A 22,937-nucleotide genomic window follows, 5' to 3' on the forward strand; every position below is an offset into this window, starting at 1 on the left:
TGTGTGTGTGTGTGTGCGCGCGCGCGCGCGCGTGCGTGCGTGTGCGTGTGCACGAGCGCGAGCCCTATGTGCAAATGCATAGAGTTTTCTGCAAAGCAAGGTACTATTATATATCTGTGTGTGTGTGAGCTCTGTGTGCAAATGCGTAGAGAACAAGCAAGGCACCATTATATATCTATGTGTGTGCGCGTGCATGCTATGTGAGTGGAGAATTTTGAAAGGAAAGGTTGCATCATAGAAGCTAAAAATGCACAAACTCATGAGTGAAGCCACGCACACACACATGGAGACAAATTGATGGAACTTAAGGCCATATGGGAAGAAAGAAAAGAGAATGAATATCTCTTTTGAGCACAAACTCAAATCCTCAAGCAAGAATTATAGCTTAGAGATACAGCTCGTTTTCACCCTCTTTGTCAGCATTGCCCTTTAGGGCATATGCTTATACCAAGGTGCGATGACAAGGTGGTGCAAGTCCCAAAAAAGTTACCGACTGTTAACTTCTGTTAAGTGGTACACTTAGCCTTGGAATATGTGGATATCTTGGTTTTCAAGAAAAAAGAGTTTATTTTAGAAAATTAAAGAAAAATATTCTCTCTCTCTCTCTCTCTCTCTCTCTCTCTCTCTCTCTCTCTCTCTCTCTCTCTCTCTCTCTCTCTCTCTCTCTTTGTACACCCCAAAATATGTGCACATGCATGGTGGGCAGGCAGCGAGCGTGTGAGTGTTTGTTCTTGCCGTGACATTTTGAGTTTGTGCATTTTCAGCTTCTATGACAGCATTGCTCTCTTCTGACTAGGAAGGATCCGATAGCCCATCATCCCTGAGCACTGGCCAAAACAATCTCAGCCCTACCTAGTGCTTCACCTCCTGGCTAAATGAATTCATGACATGTAACTTTACCTGAACTAGACAGATTGAGAGAGTGCTTCACTGTAACTCCATCACAACAGCTTCCTCTAGATAAGCAAGGGTGCAATCCACTGCTCTGCTTGGCAGGCAAGAGATTACTGCAGAGTCTCAAGAAATCCACTGAACAGAGCAGCTGGCTATCAGTTCGGATTAAGGGCCTGAACCGAAGCCCACAAGACTTGTGCCATTTTGATAAATGCTCCTAAAGCTGAGCAGCATGGCTGCAACAAATCTTTGGAGGTTAAGCTATAGCCCCCTACAGATAATATGGCAATGCCATCTATACACACTGAATCCAGAATCTCCTCAAGGGAAATTGGTAGTCAAAGCCTCTGATCCAACATCTTACCTCATCAGAAATGCTACCCATAGCCTAACCACAAAGCAAACTTCAAGGCTGTAAGGCAGGCTTAATTTTGAAACTAACTTTTTAATTTGGTAAGTAACTGTCTTCTATTTTATTAAGCTGTAATGCAATGTCTCTATAGACTTGTACATTGAGCTTCATGTCATATTCCATGAACTACTATTGCCATACTATGGCTATTTTTAAAGCTGAAATGACCTGGGCAATTTCGCTGTGTGCATCTTTCAGAAACCACTCTCATAATATCAAGTATTCAAACAATGAGGAGAAAGTGGCAACAATACATCACAAATACAGCATCATGGCTTCAACTATTAAAACTCCCTTGTATAAGTTTTAATGGCAGGGAAGTCTGTCCTTCTGAAAAGCAAAGGGAGAGCAATTGAATTGATTGCTTTATATTCTGTTTTGCAGACTGTTTTGCAGAGCATTCAGAGTTGTGAGAGACTACTATTGAATTGATTGCTTTATATTCTGTATCTCAGAGCATTCAGAGCTATGAGCGAGACTACTATAAAGAGAAATGGAACTTGAAGACAGGTGGTCTCACACCACTGCAGCAGCATTCTATCTTCAATCCACTGGCTCTTTGACATATATAAATGGACTACTTTACATGACTTACATAATCAGCTCAAATATGATGTATATTTTATATCCATTCACACCTTGAAATACTTGCCATGAAGAGCATCCAGTAGTGTGACTGGGATAATCGGCACCATGTAAACTTTCACCTCTTCCATTCATTCACCACCTGATAACACAACTTACAGTCAGTTAATTCAAGCGTCAAATACACATCAACTTTATCAATACTCTTTCCTTGTAGGTTACCTTCAAGGTTAAAAGAACAAGCTGACTGATTGGAATCCATTGTGGAGCAATGACCACTTTCCCACTGACCACACCTCCAGAGGCACCTTTTGTAGCAAGGCCTCTGTCAAAATTGATGGATTCCTGAACAGATGAAGTGCATTGGTTACTTCACAGAATGGTTAGAGCTTTTGGGCCAATAGCCAAGGCAACATTACAATCACTATTACCTGCACATCCCCCTGTTGTTGCCCCTGAATCACATGCTGTTTATCACGATGAGATAAGTGTGTTTTGTTGTCAGAATATAAGCAAATATTTCCTGTTTGTGAGCAATACTAAAGATCATTGCATAAGACAGACATGAACTGTACTGTAAAGTTGCATATCATCAGTTGCCAGCAGTCTTGAAGCTTCATTGTCAACTACCTTCAAAATCTGCAGTGTTGTGTATATCTGTAAAGCAACCAAACAAGTTAGACTACAAAATGGCATCAAGGCTTCATAGCCAGAGTAAAAATCCCAAAATGTCACCAAGATTGCTGGAATCATAAATTTGATGTCATATTAGAATATAAATGTGACGTTATCACATGAAATATCTTGATTATTTTATGGATAATGAAAGATGGTCAAGGCATAGCCGACAAATAATAAACAAAAGAGTGAAACTTGCAAAGAATTGGCATTGAAAGATAAAACGTTAATATCAAAGGTACAACATGTCTTATTAGGTGAAAGAGCTACCGTAGCCAACCATTTAGAACGATAATACTCCTCTGTAGCTGTTAAGGTGGACCCAGCTGTCCCCAACTCAAACTCATCCATACCTGTCGACCCAAACTGTACACCAACATGCCCAAGTAAAGATCAGTGAAATCCAGCGTGCAAGCAATAACAGTGACAGACCCCTCACTCAACAGCTGTAGTTTCTCACCGTAATTTGTAAAGTAACCTGCTCCCGCGTATAACCATTCACAAATGCCTCCACTGTTGTAGTTACAAACTCATGCAAGGCTAACCCTGCTGGCCGGCCTTGGTTATGCACACAGACCTGCCAACCCCAACGTTTTGCCAGTATACCAACAAATAATAATCAATTTTCTAGAGAGTCGATAATAAACCCAACAGAAAATTAGGAGTAAACTTAAGCTGAATAAAGGCAATATCCAATTAATGGATAAGCCCAGATTCAAAACAGGATATAAACCCCCCCTTCCCCCCCAAAAAAAAAGTTTGGGCACTAAAAAGCAGCCACATACATGAAATTAAATACTGAATGCACAGCAGATTTTGTAGAGCTAAAGAGTGCATATATAATTGTGACTGCAGTAGAACAATAAACATTTCATTCTTCACTCATGAGATCAGAGAAATATAGCACAATATTAATTTAGAATGATTGACAGCATATCAAATTTTCCAAAACCATTGCCTTATGAAATGCACGTACTCATCATCACTCTGATTCATGTGCAGGTTCAAACAATAAAATCTATGAGAAACATAGAATGATCAACAGCATATAAAACCCTCAAGATTTTCAAAAATAGCATGTGCCTTTTGAAATGCACGTACCCATCATCATTCTGATTCATGTACAGGTTCAAAATGTCGAATATATGAGAAATGAAGCAGAAGTTAGAAAATAGTGCAAGGATCTTCCTTGCAAAATGGTTGCAAGGATGAAGAACTAGATAAATGGTGCTCAAATCCAAAGGTAAACAGAAATATAGCCTGTAGAATGATCGGCAGGGATCATCAAACTGTACCTTCTTCGGCACGACCGGCGGCACTTCCTTCGTCATCAAACATTTCAGAGTCCGTGATCCATGAGTTTTTGGATTCCCTATCTACTTCAGAGGGGGATTCGGAGGGGGATGTTATTTCTTTGCCCTCAAAGGGGGCATCTACTTCTTCAACTTCAGCGAGGGCCCCTCCACCTCCCACCTCATAGAAGGAACCTACTCCACATGAAGTTCTTCACCCATCCTCTACTTTCTTAGGGTGGCTGCCCAGGATCTTCAGGTACCACCTAGATCGGGACCTCGGAGGTTCAACCGCGACTTGGTGACGAGGCCTTCGTATTCCTTCCAGCATGGATGCACGGAGCTAGTGGCTTCTCTCCCGAGGTGGAGTTTCACGCCCTCCAATTCACTCTGTCTACTGTTCTTTACTACACGTTACCTTTCACGTGGAAATCTTGGATCTTAGGGATCCTCTACATCTTCCTCCTCCTCTGCATTGCATATTTTCATCATCTTTGTACTAGGGCACTTGGGCAAGTGAACAATTTTCCCACGAGGGACACTGTCCAAGTGGCACCTGCTGCATGAACATTCTTCAGCATATAGCATTGCATCTCCATCTCTCTCTTTACTTGTTCCCCTTTTTGGGCCTGAGAGGGGGTGTTCAGAAACCCTTCACCCGCAGTTTGTGTTTTTGCGTTTCTGCGTTTTGCGTTTAGGGTTTGCAGCCCCAAAAAGAGGCGCCATCCTAGGCTGACTGTGCCTATTTATAGGCCACTCTCTCATTCATTCCTCACGGCTGATTCATTCAGTCCATCACCTCTCCTCTCCAACCTCTCCACTGCCCTCACACCCCTTCAGGAGGACATTGCAGTTCGTGGTTCGTGGTTGTCTTCATCATCTTCCTTGTGCTACGGCACTCTTGTTCCCTTGTATCACATTCACTCCATGATTCAGAACTTCATCATTCCATTCATCTAAGTTTCTTCTCTCTTCTCTTCTCCTCTCCATGTTTGCCGAGTTCACCCCCTGCCAACCCTACTGTCTCGCTGGTACGTCATCTTTTGACACCCTAGTCAACTATTCTAAGATAATAGTGCCCTTCAAACAATTGTACATTCAATGTTTATAGAGAATAGTGCCCCTGGAACCATTGACAACTGAACAATAGTATGTGCATAAAACATCGTATTTTTGTACCCCGAATTGGGAGCTCTTTAGTGAGATAAAAAAAACACTAAAAGAAGCACTAAGGTCCGGAGTGAACAGGTGTCATCATGTGTGGAAACATTTTGGTTTCGCTTTTTGTAAGGCACTAGGTCCAAATCTGCACAACTCAAACAAAAGATTGAGGGAATTGGACAAGAGATGGGTCCTTCCAAGCTTCTTGAAGCTGATAACCTACAAGAGGAAGATCCTCGATTCATGAGCTTTTTAAACTCCTTAAAGGAGATCAACAAAGGCAAGAAGGGAAAATCGCCTTCAAGAGCTTCAACACAAACAAGATGTACTGAACAAAGAGCCAATGCAACAGCATGATGTTCCAAATGTGGGTGCATAAGCAAATGATGCCAATGAGGCAATTAATGCATATACAAGGCCAACTTAGAAGTGCTAACCAAATGGTTTGTGGATAGCAAGGCATACATGCTAATGTGGATCACCCGGGGTACTTTGGTGAAGGTTCGGTTTTCCAAGCAATGGCTGGTAATGCTTTAGCCATGGGAATGCAAGGACCACATGTATTTGGTATATGCAGCCACCTATGTATGGTATGCGAGGCCCAATGTATCTAGGTATGGCAAGTGGAATGCAAAACCCTTTGGAAAGTAATATTTGCATGATGCCCTGGGCACAAGGTAGTATGTTTGGCAATGCATATGTGCAGCCTAGCGTATTTGAGACTCGTGGTATTAATGTTGGTCATGTGAACGCTCCGTATAGTGCTACCCGTCATAAGGGAAACGTCGCCAATGAACCATTTTTGGTAGAAATATGAAAGTTCCAAGGATCAATGTGGTCCAAAGAGACAAAGGCCTAGAACTTGGTTTCGAGGCAAGTGTAAGTTAGAGGTAAAGCTTCCTTGTGCTACTCGGTAAAATTTTAGTATTATGTGACCTATCAATACATGCAAATGGATGGAGGAGAGAGAATTATTGTAATCTTCCAACCGTTGCTGATCAACCTAGCCATTGGAGACTATCACAGAGCTGCCCCTAGTTGATCAAGAAGCCATTGGAAGCAAGTGACAACATGTTGGGGCCTACAAGGGCAGGTGACTGCATGTGGTGGGCTACAGTGAATCACCATTTATAGAAGGGCAACATTAAATTTCAGCCAATTTTGCCGATGAAACTCTGAAATTTCTATCTCCCCAACTTCCTCTCTATTCTCTCAGCCAATTCACATATTCTCTCAAGGGATCTCAAAAAAATTCAGGGCAACAAGATGCAATTGAATAATTTCTATTGGTAAACCTAATTTACAGTAAAAATAGGGTTTACCAACCACTCTCAAAAGAGTGCTTAGAATTTAGGGCCTAGTATTTAAAATTCAAGAGCTGAAATTTGGGGATTTCATAGAATTTCAAGGAGTCACCAATCAACATGAAGTTTGGTGCAAAATTTGTCATCGAAGGAGCAAAATTGAAGGCCAATCCCCAAGCAAACCAAGGAGCAAATTAGTTTGAAGGCTTGTCGGTTGCCATGCATAGCACGATAGTCAATGCACATACGCCATGACCCATCCTTCTTCTACACTAGAAGTACTAGAGAGAAAAATGGAGATGAACTGGGCTAAATCAACCCTTTCTCTAACAGCTCATTTACTTGGCTCATAATCTCCTCTTGTTGGGCTGCACTAACTTTATAAGGTGGCTTATTATGTGGGCTATTGCCAAGGATCAAATCTATGTTATGATCCTCAGGCCTTTCAGGTGGCAAGTGTCCCGAAAGTGACTGAGAAAAGCAATCAGCATACATTTGCAAAAATGACATGCAATCTTTATCCAAAGTAGTCACATTCCCAACATTTCCATTATCGCTTTTATCCACTAAGTAAGCTGAAAGATGATTTTTCATTACTTTGGAAATAGCAAAAGCAGATCAACAGGGACATATTCCCCTTTCAATTTTACATCCAAAGTATGAACTTTGCCTCTATGGAAGAGGGTCACAATCTTATCATGAGTATCAATTATTGCATGCATACGATGACACCAAGGCATACCAAGCAAGACATCACATCCTTCCAATGGAGCAATAAAGAGCTCTTCGCTGTCCACATAACTTTGAATGTGCAAATGAAGCTTTCCAATGATAGGAGTGACCAGCTCTGCATGTCTCTTGCATGCCATACTAATCTCACCCATGGGCCCCATCTCATCCTCTCTGATGCCTAAACGGGCTGCCATATCAAGAGAGATGAAATTTGACCGTGCCCCTGGATCAAGAAAAATCAATCCATGTTGATCTTTGATTTTGCCCCATGTCCTGCAAAGTTCAGTACTATATTGATTAGGCTGATCTGCCACTACATCAAGCACTAAACCAGCATTGGTTTTGTCTTTCTTTCCCTTATTATCATCCTTTTCAGCTTACTGTGTATTAAGACAACTGCGTGCCATATGCCCTTCTTGTTCACAAATATAGCATTTATTTGCAACCATCAACTCTTTACGTCATGCATCACTTTTCCCACTCTTTCTTTGCGATTTGTTCCTCTTTCCAGCCCTATTTTCAAATCTGTCCTAATTTTCAGCTTTATTTTCAGATTTACCCTTTTTCTCAACATTTGCCTATTTGACATGTGACTTGGCATCATCATCGTGGAATCCTGCATCCTTTGCACGCAGCAATGTGTCAGATGTAGTAGCAATTTCTATCAGCTGAGACATGCTGGAAATAGTGGACTTCATGCAAAAATCCCGAAAACCCTTTGGCAAACCACAAATATACTACCAAGTACCACGGGCCCACCAATTCAAAGGATTTGATTGTATCCCAGCAATGGACCATGAAACCAACCTTCCTTCCGTGGATGGGTGGTAAATCCCTGATTACAACTTAATTACAGCAACAAACAATAAATACAAAGAAGGCTTAGGCATTTCCTTCGGTTCTTGTGGCTGTCCTGAAGCTGTAGAAGGTGTCTTCTTCTCTTTGCCTTTGTTGTCCTTCTTTGGGACATTCAAGAATCAAGTAAACTAGGGATCCTTTGCCGATTTAGTAAAAAGATTTGCTGTTGTACGAATTCGATCCTTGACGCTATCATCAAATTCTTCAGCCCCTTGCTAGTCATTAGCCTCTTTATAAATTGAAGTGCCAACATTTGGGTCATTTCCCACATTTTCAGCATGTTTTCCATGCTGAGAACCATGCCCAACATCAATCATTGCATTTCCCCCTTCATCATGTGATTGACCAAGGAGTGATGCATCCTCTCTACTTGATCCCAAATCACCATGTGAAGACATGCTTGCTGTAATTTACTACTGAGAACAATTTCAGCAATAATGCAATAGTCCCAAGTTGCAACCAAGTACCAGGGGCCCACCAATTCAAAGGATTTGATCGTATCCCAACAATGGACCATGAAACCAACCTTCCTTCCGTGGATGGGTGGTAAATCCCTAATTACAACTTAATTACAGCAACAAACAATAAATACAAATTACCTACTGATCTTGGACAACGCACACCCAATTGGCCCCACCATTGGCGCCCCTTTTGGTATTTCTTTAACTTTATTGAAGAAGAAGTTGATTTACAATGGGATTCTCCCGATCCCCTTCGCAATCCAAACTCCCCTTGCTGTGCAAAGTGACCAACAAGTCTTCAATCTGTTTTGTCCCTTTATTCGGGCACTTAATTGGCCTTCACCCACTTCATAAACCATGGGAATGCCCCAAATTCAATGGTTGGCTAGTCCTCCACCTGAATTTACCTGAAATTCACCTTCAGCCCTGAAAATTCCAAGTCTTGGAGCTTCCAATTTTTGGCACACTTCCTGAGGCTGCTGCTAAACCCTAGGGTTTACAGCAGAGAAATTTGCAATTTCTCAACCTCCAAGGGTCCAAATGTTGAGATCTTCGACGCAAGGCTATGAAATGACTGGGAGATGAGAAAGAAAGCTGTAGAGAGAGAAAATTCAGAGTTTTGTCATAAAGAATGACTAAAAATCAGTCAAATGCAGCTGCTGCCCTGCCACAACGACATTAAATGATGTCGACTGTAGCTGAGACATCCAAATCAGATGCCACCTTGTACCTAGATGCAATCGCCCAGCTGTGGAGGGTCTGAATCTACAATCGCCTCCTCAAAACTTACTCGTGGCTGGTTGCCATGGCTGAAAATAGGCTAGCCATGGCTGCTTATAGCTCTTCCGCCTTTGCTACAGCAAGAATCATCTCGTTTTTCCTCTTCTTCAGCCTTTTAGCACCTTGTTTGGCCAAGTTTGCCAAGTGGCAGCCTTCCCAAATGGTCTTTCCGACATTATCCATCATTAAATGTTAATTTTCAGCCTTTAATTAATGAAAATTAATCTAATAATTATTTCGGTGCCCAAAAAAATAATCTAACTGGCCAATAATTAAATTGGATTGGCATCTTTCACTCCCAAGTTTCTCTGTGCCATCTTTGACCATTAGATCAACATTAGGTATCATTAAACGCCACATCTCTAGTGTCACCATCTCACACTTACCAAATGAATGACCTAGACCAACAATTGACACTAGATACCACCAAGTACCTATGCAACATAACTTATAGCAACTTTTGCCTTTGACATCCCGTGATTTTCTCGGGTCTCAGGCTCATAAATTTACACGCTAATTGCACTTCACATGTACAATATTTACTTAATCATGTGATTAAAAATTAATCCACATGTTAAGTGAGGTTTCAAAAATACATGTTCTCATGACAGTGTCCTTGCTTTCTAGTATCTATTAATGCTATCTTAAGTATCCACCATGACCAGATACATACTATCTAGCGATTTAGAGTACTCCATCCATGTGACATTAATAACCAAATGCTGCAACGAATCCCCTAAAAAAGAAACACCAATTGAAAACCACCCAATTGGCAAACCACCTCTACATCTTGTTAAGGTCAACTCAAAAATAGATAACTACAACTTTGAACAAGAATCTCACCTCCAAGGCACACACTTAATCCTCTTGTTAACACTCCATGGAAGACAACCAAATCCTAGTAGTTTCCCCTACTAGGGCTAAGCATAACCAAAATGCAAATGTTGACCTACTAATCAACAAGATGCAAGTTGGAGAATGTCAATATAACTGAGATTCTCTGGTCTTCTCTACTAATCCAAGTGCCTCTTGTTGTCATAAATGGCCAGCAATCTTCAAATCATTTTGCCCCTTGGTTTGCTTAGGGATTGGCCTTCACTTTGCCCCTTGCAAGATAAATTTAGCCCCAAATTTGATATTACTGGCCTCTTGAATCTTCCTGAAAGTATTCAATTTCAATTGTAGGAATCCAAGTCCTAGGACTCAATTCCAAGCACATATCCTAAGGTGGCTATCAAAACTTTAATTTATGTTGTAAATTAGGGCTTACAGCAGAGATTGACTAAAATCTCTCTCTCCGATGACTCAAATTGTTGAAAAATACTGAGAAGAGCTGAGAAATGACTAGAGCATGAGAGAATATGTTAAAGAGAGAGAAATTTCGAAGTTTCATCTCGCAATAAAGGGCTTGCATCTGATGTTGCTATCAGGGGAAGTGAATTTTTAAGATGCTTTAATCTTGTTGATAACATTTGATTAAGTTATTAATCAAATGTGCAAGGTTGTTTAGCACATGTGATGCACATGGTAGTTATTTCATAGTAACACGCCAAGTATCCCATGATGCAATGGGCATCAAAGGCAAAAGCTATGACAAGTTATGCCACTTGGGCTTTGGTGGTCAGTTGGTGTCAATTTTCACCCTAGGACAGTTGTTTGGCCGATAAGTATCGATGATGACACTAGGAACTAGCATTAATTAATTAATTAATTAATTAATGCCACTCTAAGGGTTATCAAAGGTTGGGTTCCACTTCAAATTGCAAATGGCCAACCCAATTTAATTATGGATAGGCATATTTAATTTCGGGCCGGGTCAAAAGAACTAAAATTAATTTTTAAAGTTATTTAATTTTGAAAATTAATTTAATGGTTGGATAATGTTAAATAATGGGTTTAAAAGACTATCACTTGGCACAAATACCCATGCAAACTGAGAAAACGTTTTTGGGCTTGGTTTCAGCCATTCAAATCAGTCTACAACTTGGGAGAGAGAGAGAGTTGTTGCTAGTCAGATTTCAAACATGTTCTCAGTCTTTAGAGACAGTAGATAGCAAAAGCTAAGAGGTCATGATCAGTATGCAACAACAATTGTGGCACCAAAAACTATTGGCAACATCATTTAATGCAGGCGATAGCAAATTGGAGGACTCCAAGCAGCAGGCAATAGCATTAAATGCTGTGCAGGCTGTAGACAGATTTAGGGGTTTTCTGCATGGAAACTCTAAATTTTCTCTCTTGTATTGCTGGTCTAATTTCAAACATGTTTTCAACGATTGGAGATAGTAGACAGCAGCAGGAGGTCAGAAGCAGTAGGCGACAGCAATTGTGGCATCACAAACTGTCGGCGACACCATTTAATGCAGGCGACGGTAGATTGGAGGGATTCATGCAGTAGGCAACAGCATTAAATGCTGATTGGTGCATGCTGCAAGCAGAAATTTAGGGGTTTTTCCACATGGAAACTCTAAATTTTCTCTCTCTGGCATTCTCTTACCTATTTCAGCCCATTCTAAAGAGATCTCAGCTTATCTCAGCATTTGGAGCAAATCTCACCCAAATTTGGTAGACAACTGAAGAATTTCTGCTATAAACCTTAATTTACAATAGTAATTAGGATTTAACAACCACCGCGAGACCCATGCCAATAGGAGAAGGCATCATACGCTGAAACTAGCACCTGGAATTTGTGAATTTATTAGGGATTTCAAATGCTAAGCCATCGATTGTAAATTTGCAACAGCATTTAGCTAGTTGGGGTCCATTTAGAGCAAGTCTTGGGGGAAAATCAAGGGGCAAATTGCCCAATTTGTTTGCTGATTGTTGGAGTAGCAAGGGGCTTTTGGATCAGCCAAGAAGATTATGGAATCTCAGCTTGCAATCAATCCATTAGCAATTGAAGATAAAGCAATACCGAAAGGGGTGCCAATTTTGGGGCCAACAAGGTGTCCATTGTCTAAGAATTTTGAAGGTAAAGTGTGCATTTCAATTTATGTTTATTTGTTGATTATTGTAATGAAGTGCTTGATCAAGAAATTACAAACCTATCCAAGAAGGAAGGCTAGTTTCATGATTCCATTGCCGGAATACCACTTAATCCCTTGATTCAGTGGGCTCGAGGCACTTGATTGCAAGACAAAGCTTCGTGCTAGTGCTTTTTTTTGCTCTCAGCCAAGAAATTACAGCAATATGTCTTCGTAGGAATCAAGCAGTGATGATGCCTCTCAGTATGGACAATCACATGGGGAAGAAGAAAACGCAATGTCTGATCTTGGACAAGGCTCAGACCATGGACAGCAAGCCGAAAATGCTAATGTCGGGCAAGAGGCAAGGCCTTCAAGGCATAATGAGGCTGATGACCAACAAAGTGAAGAGAAATTTGATGATCAATTTAAGAATCAGATGAGGACAACAACAAATCTCTTTGCTGAATTGGCAAAGGATCCTTAGTTCACCCAATTTTTTAATGCTCTAAAGAAGGACAGTGAGGGCAAGAAGAAGTCATCTTCTACACCTTTGGGACAGCATGGTGCATCAAAGGTAATGCCAAAGCCATCACTTCAAACTCTCTAAGAGGCCAATGAAGCAAAACAATTGGTACCTATGGGGCAAGAAATGCAAATGCAAGGCCAGCATGAAAGTGCTAATCCAATGGATTTTGGATAGCTAGGCATGCATGCCATGATGGGGTAGCCAGGATACTTGGTGAAAGCATGATTTTTCATGCTATGGTTAAACAAGGACCACATATAGGAATGTATGGCACAAATCCCTATGGTATGCAGCAGCCAAGGCATGGTATGCAAGACCCAATGTATTCAGGTATGGCTAGAAATGTGTATAACCCTATATACGGCAGCATTGGTTTGATGCCTAGGACACAAAGTGACATGTTTGGTAATGCATCTACACCTCCAAATGCTTATGGGGCTCAAGGAATGAGTGTTGATCATGCAAATGCTCCATTTGGTGTTGGTTTTGATGTAAATTCAGCAAATGCACCCTTTTGCAGCAACCAGTGTATGACAACTTGATACCCAAAAGGGCAACAAAGGACTATGATAAGGGTGGAAAAGCAGTGAAGTTTGAGTCCTTCAGTGGTGCACAAGATAGGCTGATAGCTTTAACTTTCATTTAGCAGTTTAAAGCAATCTATTTAGGGAGAAACTTCACCGAATGCTCAAAGATTTATAAGGCGGTCACTTTCTTGAAGGGAAATGCATTGCAGTGGTTGTCCATACTCTTATGCAAGGAAGAGCATCGTCAACATGGATACAATTCAAGCAAATGTTTGCATCAAATTGGCTAACAAGTACTTTTGAGATGGACATCATGACAACTTGGAATAAGCTTGATACAAGGAATGCAAGAATTTAGAGCAATACAATTAGAAGTTTTGGGACGCATTGCTACTCATCACTTCTTATCGCCCCATACCCCTTCATAAGCAAGTGGAAAAATATGTTTGTGGGCTACCTACAGGAATTAGGGATTTTTTCATTAAATCCACCATGTCTAGCATGTCTTAGCTCATAGAGAATGCTACTATAACAAATGCTTTGATGCATGGGAAGGATTTAGGCTTCCTAGAGAGTGGGGAAAGCCGAATAAAAAGTTGTTTAAGATTGAGAAAATGGCAGATCTAAAATCGGCCTAAAAAGAGGCCAAAACAACAAAGAAAGGGCTCAAAAACATTAATACATCATAGGGAATTGATGGCTGCAAATAAATGTTTTATTTGTGAGTAGGAGGGTCACATTGCAAGGGACTATCCCGATAGGCAACAAGCTAGAAAATAAGAAAGTTAGGGAGATTCCAAGGGAAAAAAGCCCAAAACATCAGTAGGATTGCTGCCCAATGTTGTTAGTGATCAACCCAATGATGATGCTACTAAGTTATGCAGAGTATGAGGCAAAATTAGAGAACAACATGTAGTGATATTCTTTGTGCAAAAGAGACACTATTCAACGTAAGGAAAGGACACTCACACTTGATGCAAAGTTAAAAGGGGAATCTGCCCTTATTATATCTACAGCTGCCGTTTCTAAAGTAATGAAAAATCATTTTTCAGCGTATTTGCTTTTTACTAAGGATAAAAATGATAGTAAGAATGTTAGGAATATATCTAAGTTAGAGAAGGATTGCATGTCATTTCTAAAAATGTATAGTGATTGCTTCTCTTAGACACTTCTAGGGCGGTTGCCACCTAAAAGGCCTAAAGATCATGGCATAGATCTTATCCTTGGAAGTAGCCCACCTAATAAGCCACCCTACAGAGTTAGTGCAACCAAACAGGAGGAGATTATGAGTCAAGTAAATGAGCTATTAGAAAAAGGGCTGATTCAGCCCAACTCATCTCCTTTTTGTTTTCCAATACTTTTGGTGCAAAAAAAGGATGGTTCATAGCATATGTGCATTGACCATCGTGCTTTGAATAAAATCACAATAAAGAATCAGTTTTCGATCCCTCAGATCAATGATATTATGGATGCATTGTACCAGGTATCCTTTTTCAACCATATAGATTTGAAAAGTGGATATCATCAAATACGCATTAGACCAGAGGATGTGCCTAAGCTTTCAAAACATCTTTTGGGTTGTATGAATTTCTTGTCATGCCTTTTGGACTCACGAATGCTCCTACTACTTTCAATCCAATGATGAATTGCATCTTCAAGCCACATAGAGCATGTTTAGGAAGTTTCTTTGATGACATAGTTGTCTAATCAAAGGTACATAAGCATAGGTTAGATATCAATGACAAGAAAAGTGAATTCTTTTTACATGAAATCCACTTTTTGAGATACATTGTATTGCTTGAATGGTATTCGTATGGACCCTGCAAAGGTTGAGGCAATACGATCATGGCCACCTTGTACATGAGATCCTTAGATTCTTGGATTTATGTTCTTACTACAAGAATAATATACAAGGGTTTGCTGAAATCACATCTCCATTACATGCTTTACAAAAGAAATATGTGCCATTTAAATAGACAGCAATGGAAATTTTAGCATTTAAAAAGTTGAAGGATAAAATGACTTCAAATCCTATACTTGTGTTGCCTCATCTAAGGAAGTCATTTGTGGTTCACTGTGATATATGTGGTAAGAACATTAGGGTTGTTCTTATGCAGGATGGCTTATGAGAGCCAAATTCTCCACGGTGCAAAGAAGAATTTGCAGGTCTATGAGAAAGAGCTCTTGGCTATAATTCATGCACTATCTACGTGGAAACACTACTTGTTGGAGGCTAATTTTACACCACAAACAGGCCATCAAACTTTGAGGTACTTTCTATGAAGACAAAGTTATCAAAGAAACATATGAGATGGGCAAATTTTCTCTCTATGTGCCATTTTTAGATTATATATATTGATGGTAAAAAGAATGTTGAGTCCGATGCACTGTCACATAAGCCACAAATTTCAACTATTTGCACGATTTATCACACTGAGTTGGATGCTATGAAAAAGCAATATGCTGTCGATTCAAACTTTGCTAATGTTTATGATCAACTTTGCAATGGCCAAAGGCATAAGTACTTTGTGCTTAAAGATGGATTTCTGTTGATGCATGGACGACTGTGTGTCATAAAGCAATTGAGACCTAGAGTAATCACCAAACATCACACTTCTTTATATGCAAGACACTGAGGTATTGATGCCATAATCAAGGCTTTCTTTTATTGGACAACTTCAAGGCATAATGTAGAGCAGATTGTCAAATAATGCATCATATGTCAGAAGGTAAAGCATGATAGGTAAAAGATGACGAGCTTGTTATAGCCCTTGCCTATTCCAAATAGGCCTTAGCAGAGCATTCAGATTTTACTTTTGAACTTCCTAGGACACCTACAAGGAATGATAGCATATGGCCTATCATTTGCAAGTTTAGCAAACAGGTCCATTTCATTCCGCTGAGAAAGAAAATAAAGGATGATCATATGGCACAATCATTTTTGCAACACATCTTTAAGTATCATGGTGATGGCATATGGACTATCATTTGCAAGTTTAGCAAACATGTCCATTTTCCTCAAGCAACAATTCTTGTGTGCAGGTGACACATTTCATTACCGGTCTTGTGTTGCAACTTTCTGGGTGATTGCACATTTGGAAGATGTCTTACCAGTTTCAAGACTTTGATGACTCAAACAAGGAGCTTATCTCACACCACTCGTCAATGTGGTGACGTGATTATCAGGAGTTTCGTGATTACCGACGACGAGAGAAGTCTCTTCAAACCCATCCTTCTACTCATCTATCACAGCAAGCCCATCTAAAGTGAAGATGCCTTTCTTGATACCCTCTATTTAGATGCTTGTCCTCCCTTCTATATCCAAAGAAAACAAACTAGATGGTTCCAACTATTCCTTGTGGTCCTGCAAGGTGGAGTGTATACTCAACACCTTTGATCTTTGGGAGCTTATTTCTTCACCTATTCCTTGTTCCTAGGAGGATTCAGCTGTGGGCTCTCTATGGACTGTGATGCCTTATGGAATCGGCTCAATTCTCGAGTCAGATCCTCTCTTTATGAGTCTGCAGGACTCTTTAGAATATGCACATGCATCGTCTCAATCCCATGTAAGCACAGCTTCCTCGTGGTTGTTCTCATCAAAATCCTCAGTAAGAGGAAAAGGACGCTGAGACAGGGGAATAGCTCCACATGCAATGTACCAAATCCACTTCTACACAAACCAAGCCTTCATCACAACACTCCATGTAAGATAGTCAGGTCCATGCAACTTATCATTTGGAGAAGTGCACAAAGGAGCTATTAGGAGAGGATAAGAAGAGAAGATAGACACTAGAAGGTATATAAAAAGAGAATAGAGCCAAACTAACAACAAAGACTTCACAAAATGAGAGTTTACATGCAGTGTAACTAAAAACCTAATCAAAAACGAAGGCCGACTCTTGCAAAATGAAGAAAAACTAGTCAAATACTGCCAAAAACAACGAAAAACGTCTTGTACAAACAATCACCTAGTCACAATTAGGGCAGCAAATGAAAAATATAAGCTGGTGGAGCATTGAAAGCAACAAACTGACGATTGCAAGCTGGAATCCAGGCGTGGGCTTAAAACGCAGGTTGCTAGTCTAAAAAATGCATGCCTAATCAACAAGGGGAAGAAAGACATGTAATCAATAGAAAAATCTCAGCAAAAACCTAGATCCTACAATCTAATACCATGTTAGATGTCGTCCAGCAATGGAAGCATAGACAAGTGCTGAAATAAACTGTTGAGCACAAGACAAAAGAGAGAGAAAACAAAAAAACACTAGAAAAGAAGAGAACTCAAAGATGTGCTCGAGAAATGGAATCCATATACCAAATATACGAGAATGATGCATATAACAAAGTCTCTGGCTCCTAGGCACTAGCACCGACTCCCTCTCTCCACAAAACCTATAGGTGATGATGTCACTGAATGAGGAGGGAGCCAACTATATAAAGAAGAAAATAATGCTAAAATAGGGGCAGGTCTATCAGCATTTAATGCTGGTCAGCCAGCATAAAATGCCCCAAATTTTCATCCTAATCTTCTCATTGACAGCTATATCAACATAGGCAAATAAGCCCGAGGCACATGAATCGGCCTTAAATTCCAAGGCACATGCGGCACTATAAAAATGACCATGGGAGCAACAACAATTGGATCAACACAACCAATTTCAGCAAGCTGAAATGCAAAAGCCTTTCCATGCTTTGTCAACATCTTCATGAACATTCTCTCTCCAGGTAAAAGAAGCCCATCACACCCAACTTTCAATTCCAACGTAGAAACAATAAATTTATGCCCAACTCCTATCCAATCCATGTAAGTTTTGCATATTACCAAACCCAATCTTCAAGGAAAAACTCTTCTCTAAGAGCTTTCTTATTAAAGACAATCCAATCCGGATTCTTTCTATACAAATTTGCAAGTTGCTCTTTCAATGCCTATACAGCAAGATGAGCAAAAATACCAGCTCCATGCATATTTGGGAACCCCATAAAAATTCCTTTTTTTTGCATATTCCTATACATAAGCTGATACATTTTGCCCATTAAATTACTTCATCTCTTGTTCAACTACCTACAAAGCATTCATAGCTGCAGTCTCAAGCTTCTCAAAATCCTACCTTCTTTGTTATTGTTGCCACTACTACTGTTGTTGTTGATATTGTTGTTGCTATATCTAATACAATAGAGTCAAATGTTAAGCCACTTGCTGCCATACATCACCCACACCTAATCCAAAAGCTCTTGAAGAATCACGCTCTTCCACTAACCTTCATGTTGGGTTCACCAAAGTCGGAGCATGTAAGATAAAAGGTCTACCACAGGGGTAAGAAACAAAAGGATTTAGAGAGAGTGAGATAGGAAACAGGAAGAAAGAAAGAAAGAAAGAGTATTAAGTGTTCAGATGAAGTGTAAGGCAATGATAGAGGCACAATCCAATGATTCTATTCCATGCAAGGTCCAACAATGCAACTCAATACATCCATGTAGGATGCCTGGATCATAAGCATGCAAGCACACTTGGGACAAATGCCCAACACACAATCTAAGATTATAGCTTAGAAAACCTCTTAACATGCAACAAGAGCTCTGCTGTACATAGACCAAAATCAAAGACATGCACCTCATAAATCCATACATATAGCCAATTTTCTATAATGATGATAGGTATTAATACCAGGAAGTGATATCAAGCATCAGAATCCATCAAGACCACTCTTTATCCATTATGGGGTTTCAAAAACCACTTCAGCCCTCTGACAGTTTTATTACAGCAAGAAGGAAACACTCCTTGTTGCCCATAAATCCAATGAAAACTCAATCCTTAATGTCTATACAATGCCTCCCAATGGTAGAGAGCAAGAATCAAACACTTGGGAATCCCTATTTGAGCATGCTCAGTTCATAAACAGCTTGCTGCCCTGTTTTTCCCTGCTATATATAGTCAAAACAGCCCATAAACTCTTATCTTCTCTCCTCAATGCATGAACCACAATACCTCATGCTATCCCTGGATGTTGTAGCACCTTTCCCCTCTTGCTTTCTTCACTTGCATGCCTCTCACCTCTAGCAAACAGGGCACGAATAGCAGCAGTCCAGTCAGCATAGATGGCGCTGAAAAATGCACTGGCTGCCCTCTCCTACACCACCACTTCATTCCCCCTTCATTAGCCACTTAAGTGCCTCCGCAAGTCTTTATCCCAGGTCCCACACCAAGATGACTTCCCAAACTCCATCTTGCTCAACCTACAAAACTCCTCTCCAGCAGGCCTAGAAGCAAGTAATCAACTAAGTTCTCAAGAAGACCAACACCACCTGCCCTGTAGTATATTTAGGTACAACTACTGTGCTAAACAAACCAAAACATATAGAAGTGACGCTAACTTTATTCTTCCAACAAACATCCTCCTTCCACTATTTTCCAAGAGTGAACTTGCAACAACACAACACCGGCACTCAAATCAAAGGCAAACTAAGTTTTTGGTTGCTAGTTATAGAGAACAAGAAATAGTTTCAGAATTGTGTGGGATTGAACTTGATTTATTGAGGATTGGGGAGCTTTAGTGGTAGAAACTTAGACATATTCCTTGAGATCTCAGCTGAAGGAGCTTAGACATATTCCTTGGCGATTTCCCAAAGTTTCAACCTTTAAATTTGTACAGTATTTCTAAAATTAATGTGACAATAAATATTGCAAGAGGCGCCAACATTTTTGGGGCTAATCAGTGTCTGCTCATCCCAATTTCTTGAGGGCAATCTAACCAGAAAGTGATAAACTGCTGAATTTTCAAGTTATTATTTGTATTATAGATTGATTGCTTGTTTTAATAAATGTAATTCAAGGTTCCACCACCCTTTCTGAAACAGGAAGGCTGATTTCAAGTACAGTTTTACATCTTGTAATCTTCTATGTCATATTCTTATGATACGGCCTTGTAAAGGTTATTTTGTTCTTTCTTGGTTTGTTTTCATCTTAATTTTGGGTTTCCCACCTAGGGATAAAGAGTATTACCAAAAAATGTGTTTGTCTGTGTGTGTGTAGACAGTTAGATTTATCATGTAATGCTTCAGTTGCAAAAAGCCCCATATTTAGGAATATTTCAGCCTGAAACGCCTAGTGGGAATTCCTTCAATTTGGGACAATTCCCTGATACTTTCCAGCAGCGAAAACAGTCCAAACTTTGGGGGCGATTCCAGCAAAATAGTTGGTGTCCAACAACAATAAAATTGTGAGCAGAAGATGGACATGACTGGAACATTCACAAGGGGGCTGAAATACTGATATTTCAGCCTCAGAATCCCTGCTAGAAATGCACCGATTTGGGATAATTCCCTGATATTTCCAGCACAAGAAATAGCCATACACACGGGGGCAATTCAGAAAAATAGTTGATGTGCAGAAGCAAAGGACTTTGCGCACGACACCTCAGGAGAAAATCTCCCAGGCTAGAATTTTAACAAGTGTACAGAAAGGGGGCCAATTTTCACATTATTCCCCAAAACTTCAAACGGCCTGTTCCAGACTGGGAATGAGGATAGGAACAGTATGGAACATGGGAACGGGAATGGATCAGGCCTGAAACATTCCATGCCCATTTCTTAGCCACAAGGAATGTATGAAGCCATTCCTATAGTCCAGAACAACCATTCGCTATTTCTGTGTGTGTGAAACCTTGCACAGCCTTGCTTGGCAAATGATGTTAAGCAGCAAGAACTGGTAAATGATGGCAAATTTTGTTGCCTTGATGACAATGATGCCTCTTGATACTTGTTACAAATCATGGAGTGGCTTTTAGCTTGCCTATACTTCTTCTCAATCTAACCAAGCACTCGTTGATCTACCAAGAGAACAAATGTATGCCATCTAGATTCGAGATGTACAGAGCTCACCTACTCACCTATCACATTGTAGTCCTCATTGCTCGAAGTAGAGAGCTCACCTACCCACTTAGATTTGAGATGTAGAGAGCTCACCTACTCACCTCACATTGTAGCCCTCATTGCTCGATGGTTCACAAGTGGCTCCATGGTCCAAGTGATGCTCTTCATGATCTGCTATTCCATGGCTTCAAACTTGACCCACGAACACTCTATCTGGTTGTGAATGGAGAGAAGAAGAAGATGGCACAAGAGTTGGAGAAGAGTTTCTCCAAATGGTTGCCCAAAAACACACACACACACACATAAAAAGCAAGGACCAAATGAAGCCTCATTCAAACTGCATTTTTGGAAGCTGTGTGATTGAGTCACTTCTACAGACGTAAAATTTGTGTCGTTTTCAAAGAAGAGGCTTTTTGAAACCCTCAATATCTAACTTGCAAAACTGAATTATCAAAAGAAAAAAAAAAATTAAAATGGCTTCCGTCGGACTCAACTGCAATACCCAAACAGCAAAACTTGGTCTAGGTCCTCATTAAAGGATTTGATTTGGATGTTATAGAAAACCCTATGCAACGAAATTCCAGCAATGTCCACACCTAAATAGCATCACACAAAGAAAAAGATTGTGTGGTGCATATGAAGGCTTATAAATGAATGCACATTGCAACCAAGCTTGTTTGCAATCAACATCTTAATTGTTAGCCAAGTCCAACCTGGATCCAATATCCAAGTCCAAATTCAACATCACGTGCTCAACTCCGCAAACCATTTAAGCCACTCAGGATCAATCCAAGCTCATCTACTTCATCTCAAATGCTAAGGTGACAGGGTTGTTTGTTCCATCCATGAAGGCTCTCCGATGGTTTGTAATGGATACCGAAATATATATAGATGGAAATTTGTTAGTGATGATACATACCATTACTAAAGCTCTGCAGTCCACTAACGTACCAAAAAAGCTATCTTTCTTTGCCCCAAAAGCACAAGCAAACAAAGTCGTAAACGATTAGACGTCACCCTTTGATTACCCTATTTCCTAATGAGGACAGAAATAACTCTGGTGCACACTGGGATGGCACTTTCATGTAAAGTGTAATGATATTCTTAGACTGACACTTAACTGAAGCATCTCTCTCTCTCTCTCTCTCTCTCTCTCTCTCTCTCTCTCTCTCTCTCTCTCTCTCTCTCTCTCTCTCTCATAACATTGTTCATACTAATAATAATAAACGTGAATTGAAATTAAGGAAGAAGATCTTACTTCAAAGAAGGAAAGTTCGAGGACATGACAGAGCTGGGCAAGAGGAGGCCTCGCTTCTGATGGAGAATCAGCCTGACCCCTTCCTTTGACACGTGCAACAACAGTGATTCCTCGACTGCCCGGCTTGAAACGTATGACGCGAAGGTGGTTATGAGGAAAGGGCGAGTGATTAAGGGGTGCTTTGTCCCTCTGGATATGGAGGATTGCGAAAGTTGCGAACGGGGCAGCAGCCATAGTCGTCCTTTAACTAGGTAGTCTTTAGGCTTGGGGCTTGGGGTGTATCCGGTACCAGTAGGAGCGTTATCATCATCATCATCATAATCATTTTGTTTATCCGTTGTCGTGACTTGTTCTGCAACTAGACGCAACAAATATGGAGGTCTCACCCTCTTAAGAAAAGGAAGTGTTTGAACACAAGTTTGAAAAGAAATCATTCCCATTGCCTCCTCTTTTACAAGCCAACGACACAATTGCCAAAGTGTCATTGCACAACCAATCAGAGACAAGCAATACCATTCACCCTACTGCCTCCCAGTTAGCACCTGCATTTGAGCAGGTGCTAGTAGGGCAAAGTGGGGGTTAATGAAACCCCACTCCTGCTGGAAGCATAGGGTGCAACCCAGGGTCAAGAGGG

The 22,937-nt window shown here is 40.4% G+C and overlaps 1 protein-coding gene across 1 annotated transcript; it reads right to left on the minus strand.

The window, feature by feature from the left end:
* Window positions 1-1,982: 1,982 nt before the first annotated feature.
* On the minus strand, window positions 1,983-22,691 carry LOC148031896 (uncharacterized). The gene is made up of 7 exons (XM_087683996.1): window positions 22,304-22,691; window positions 3,030-3,146; window positions 2,840-2,935; window positions 2,456-2,548; window positions 2,323-2,358; window positions 2,114-2,236; window positions 1,983-2,033 (listed from the first exon to the last, which is right to left on the minus strand). Exons 1-7 carry the CDS (start codon window positions 22,535-22,537, stop codon window positions 2,010-2,012), a joined length of 723 nt encoding a protein of 240 aa, XP_087540122.1. The 5' UTR covers window positions 22,538-22,691; the 3' UTR covers window positions 1,983-2,009.
* Between the last annotated feature and the right edge of the window lie 246 nt (window positions 22,692-22,937).

The sequence above is a fragment of the Lygodium microphyllum genome, chromosome 8, assembly GCF_053477565.2.
Source record: "Lygodium microphyllum isolate KBCC chromosome 8, Lygodium_microphyllum_v1.1.10, whole genome shotgun sequence".
Taxonomy (NCBI): Eukaryota; Viridiplantae; Streptophyta; class Polypodiopsida; order Schizaeales; family Lygodiaceae; genus Lygodium; species Lygodium microphyllum.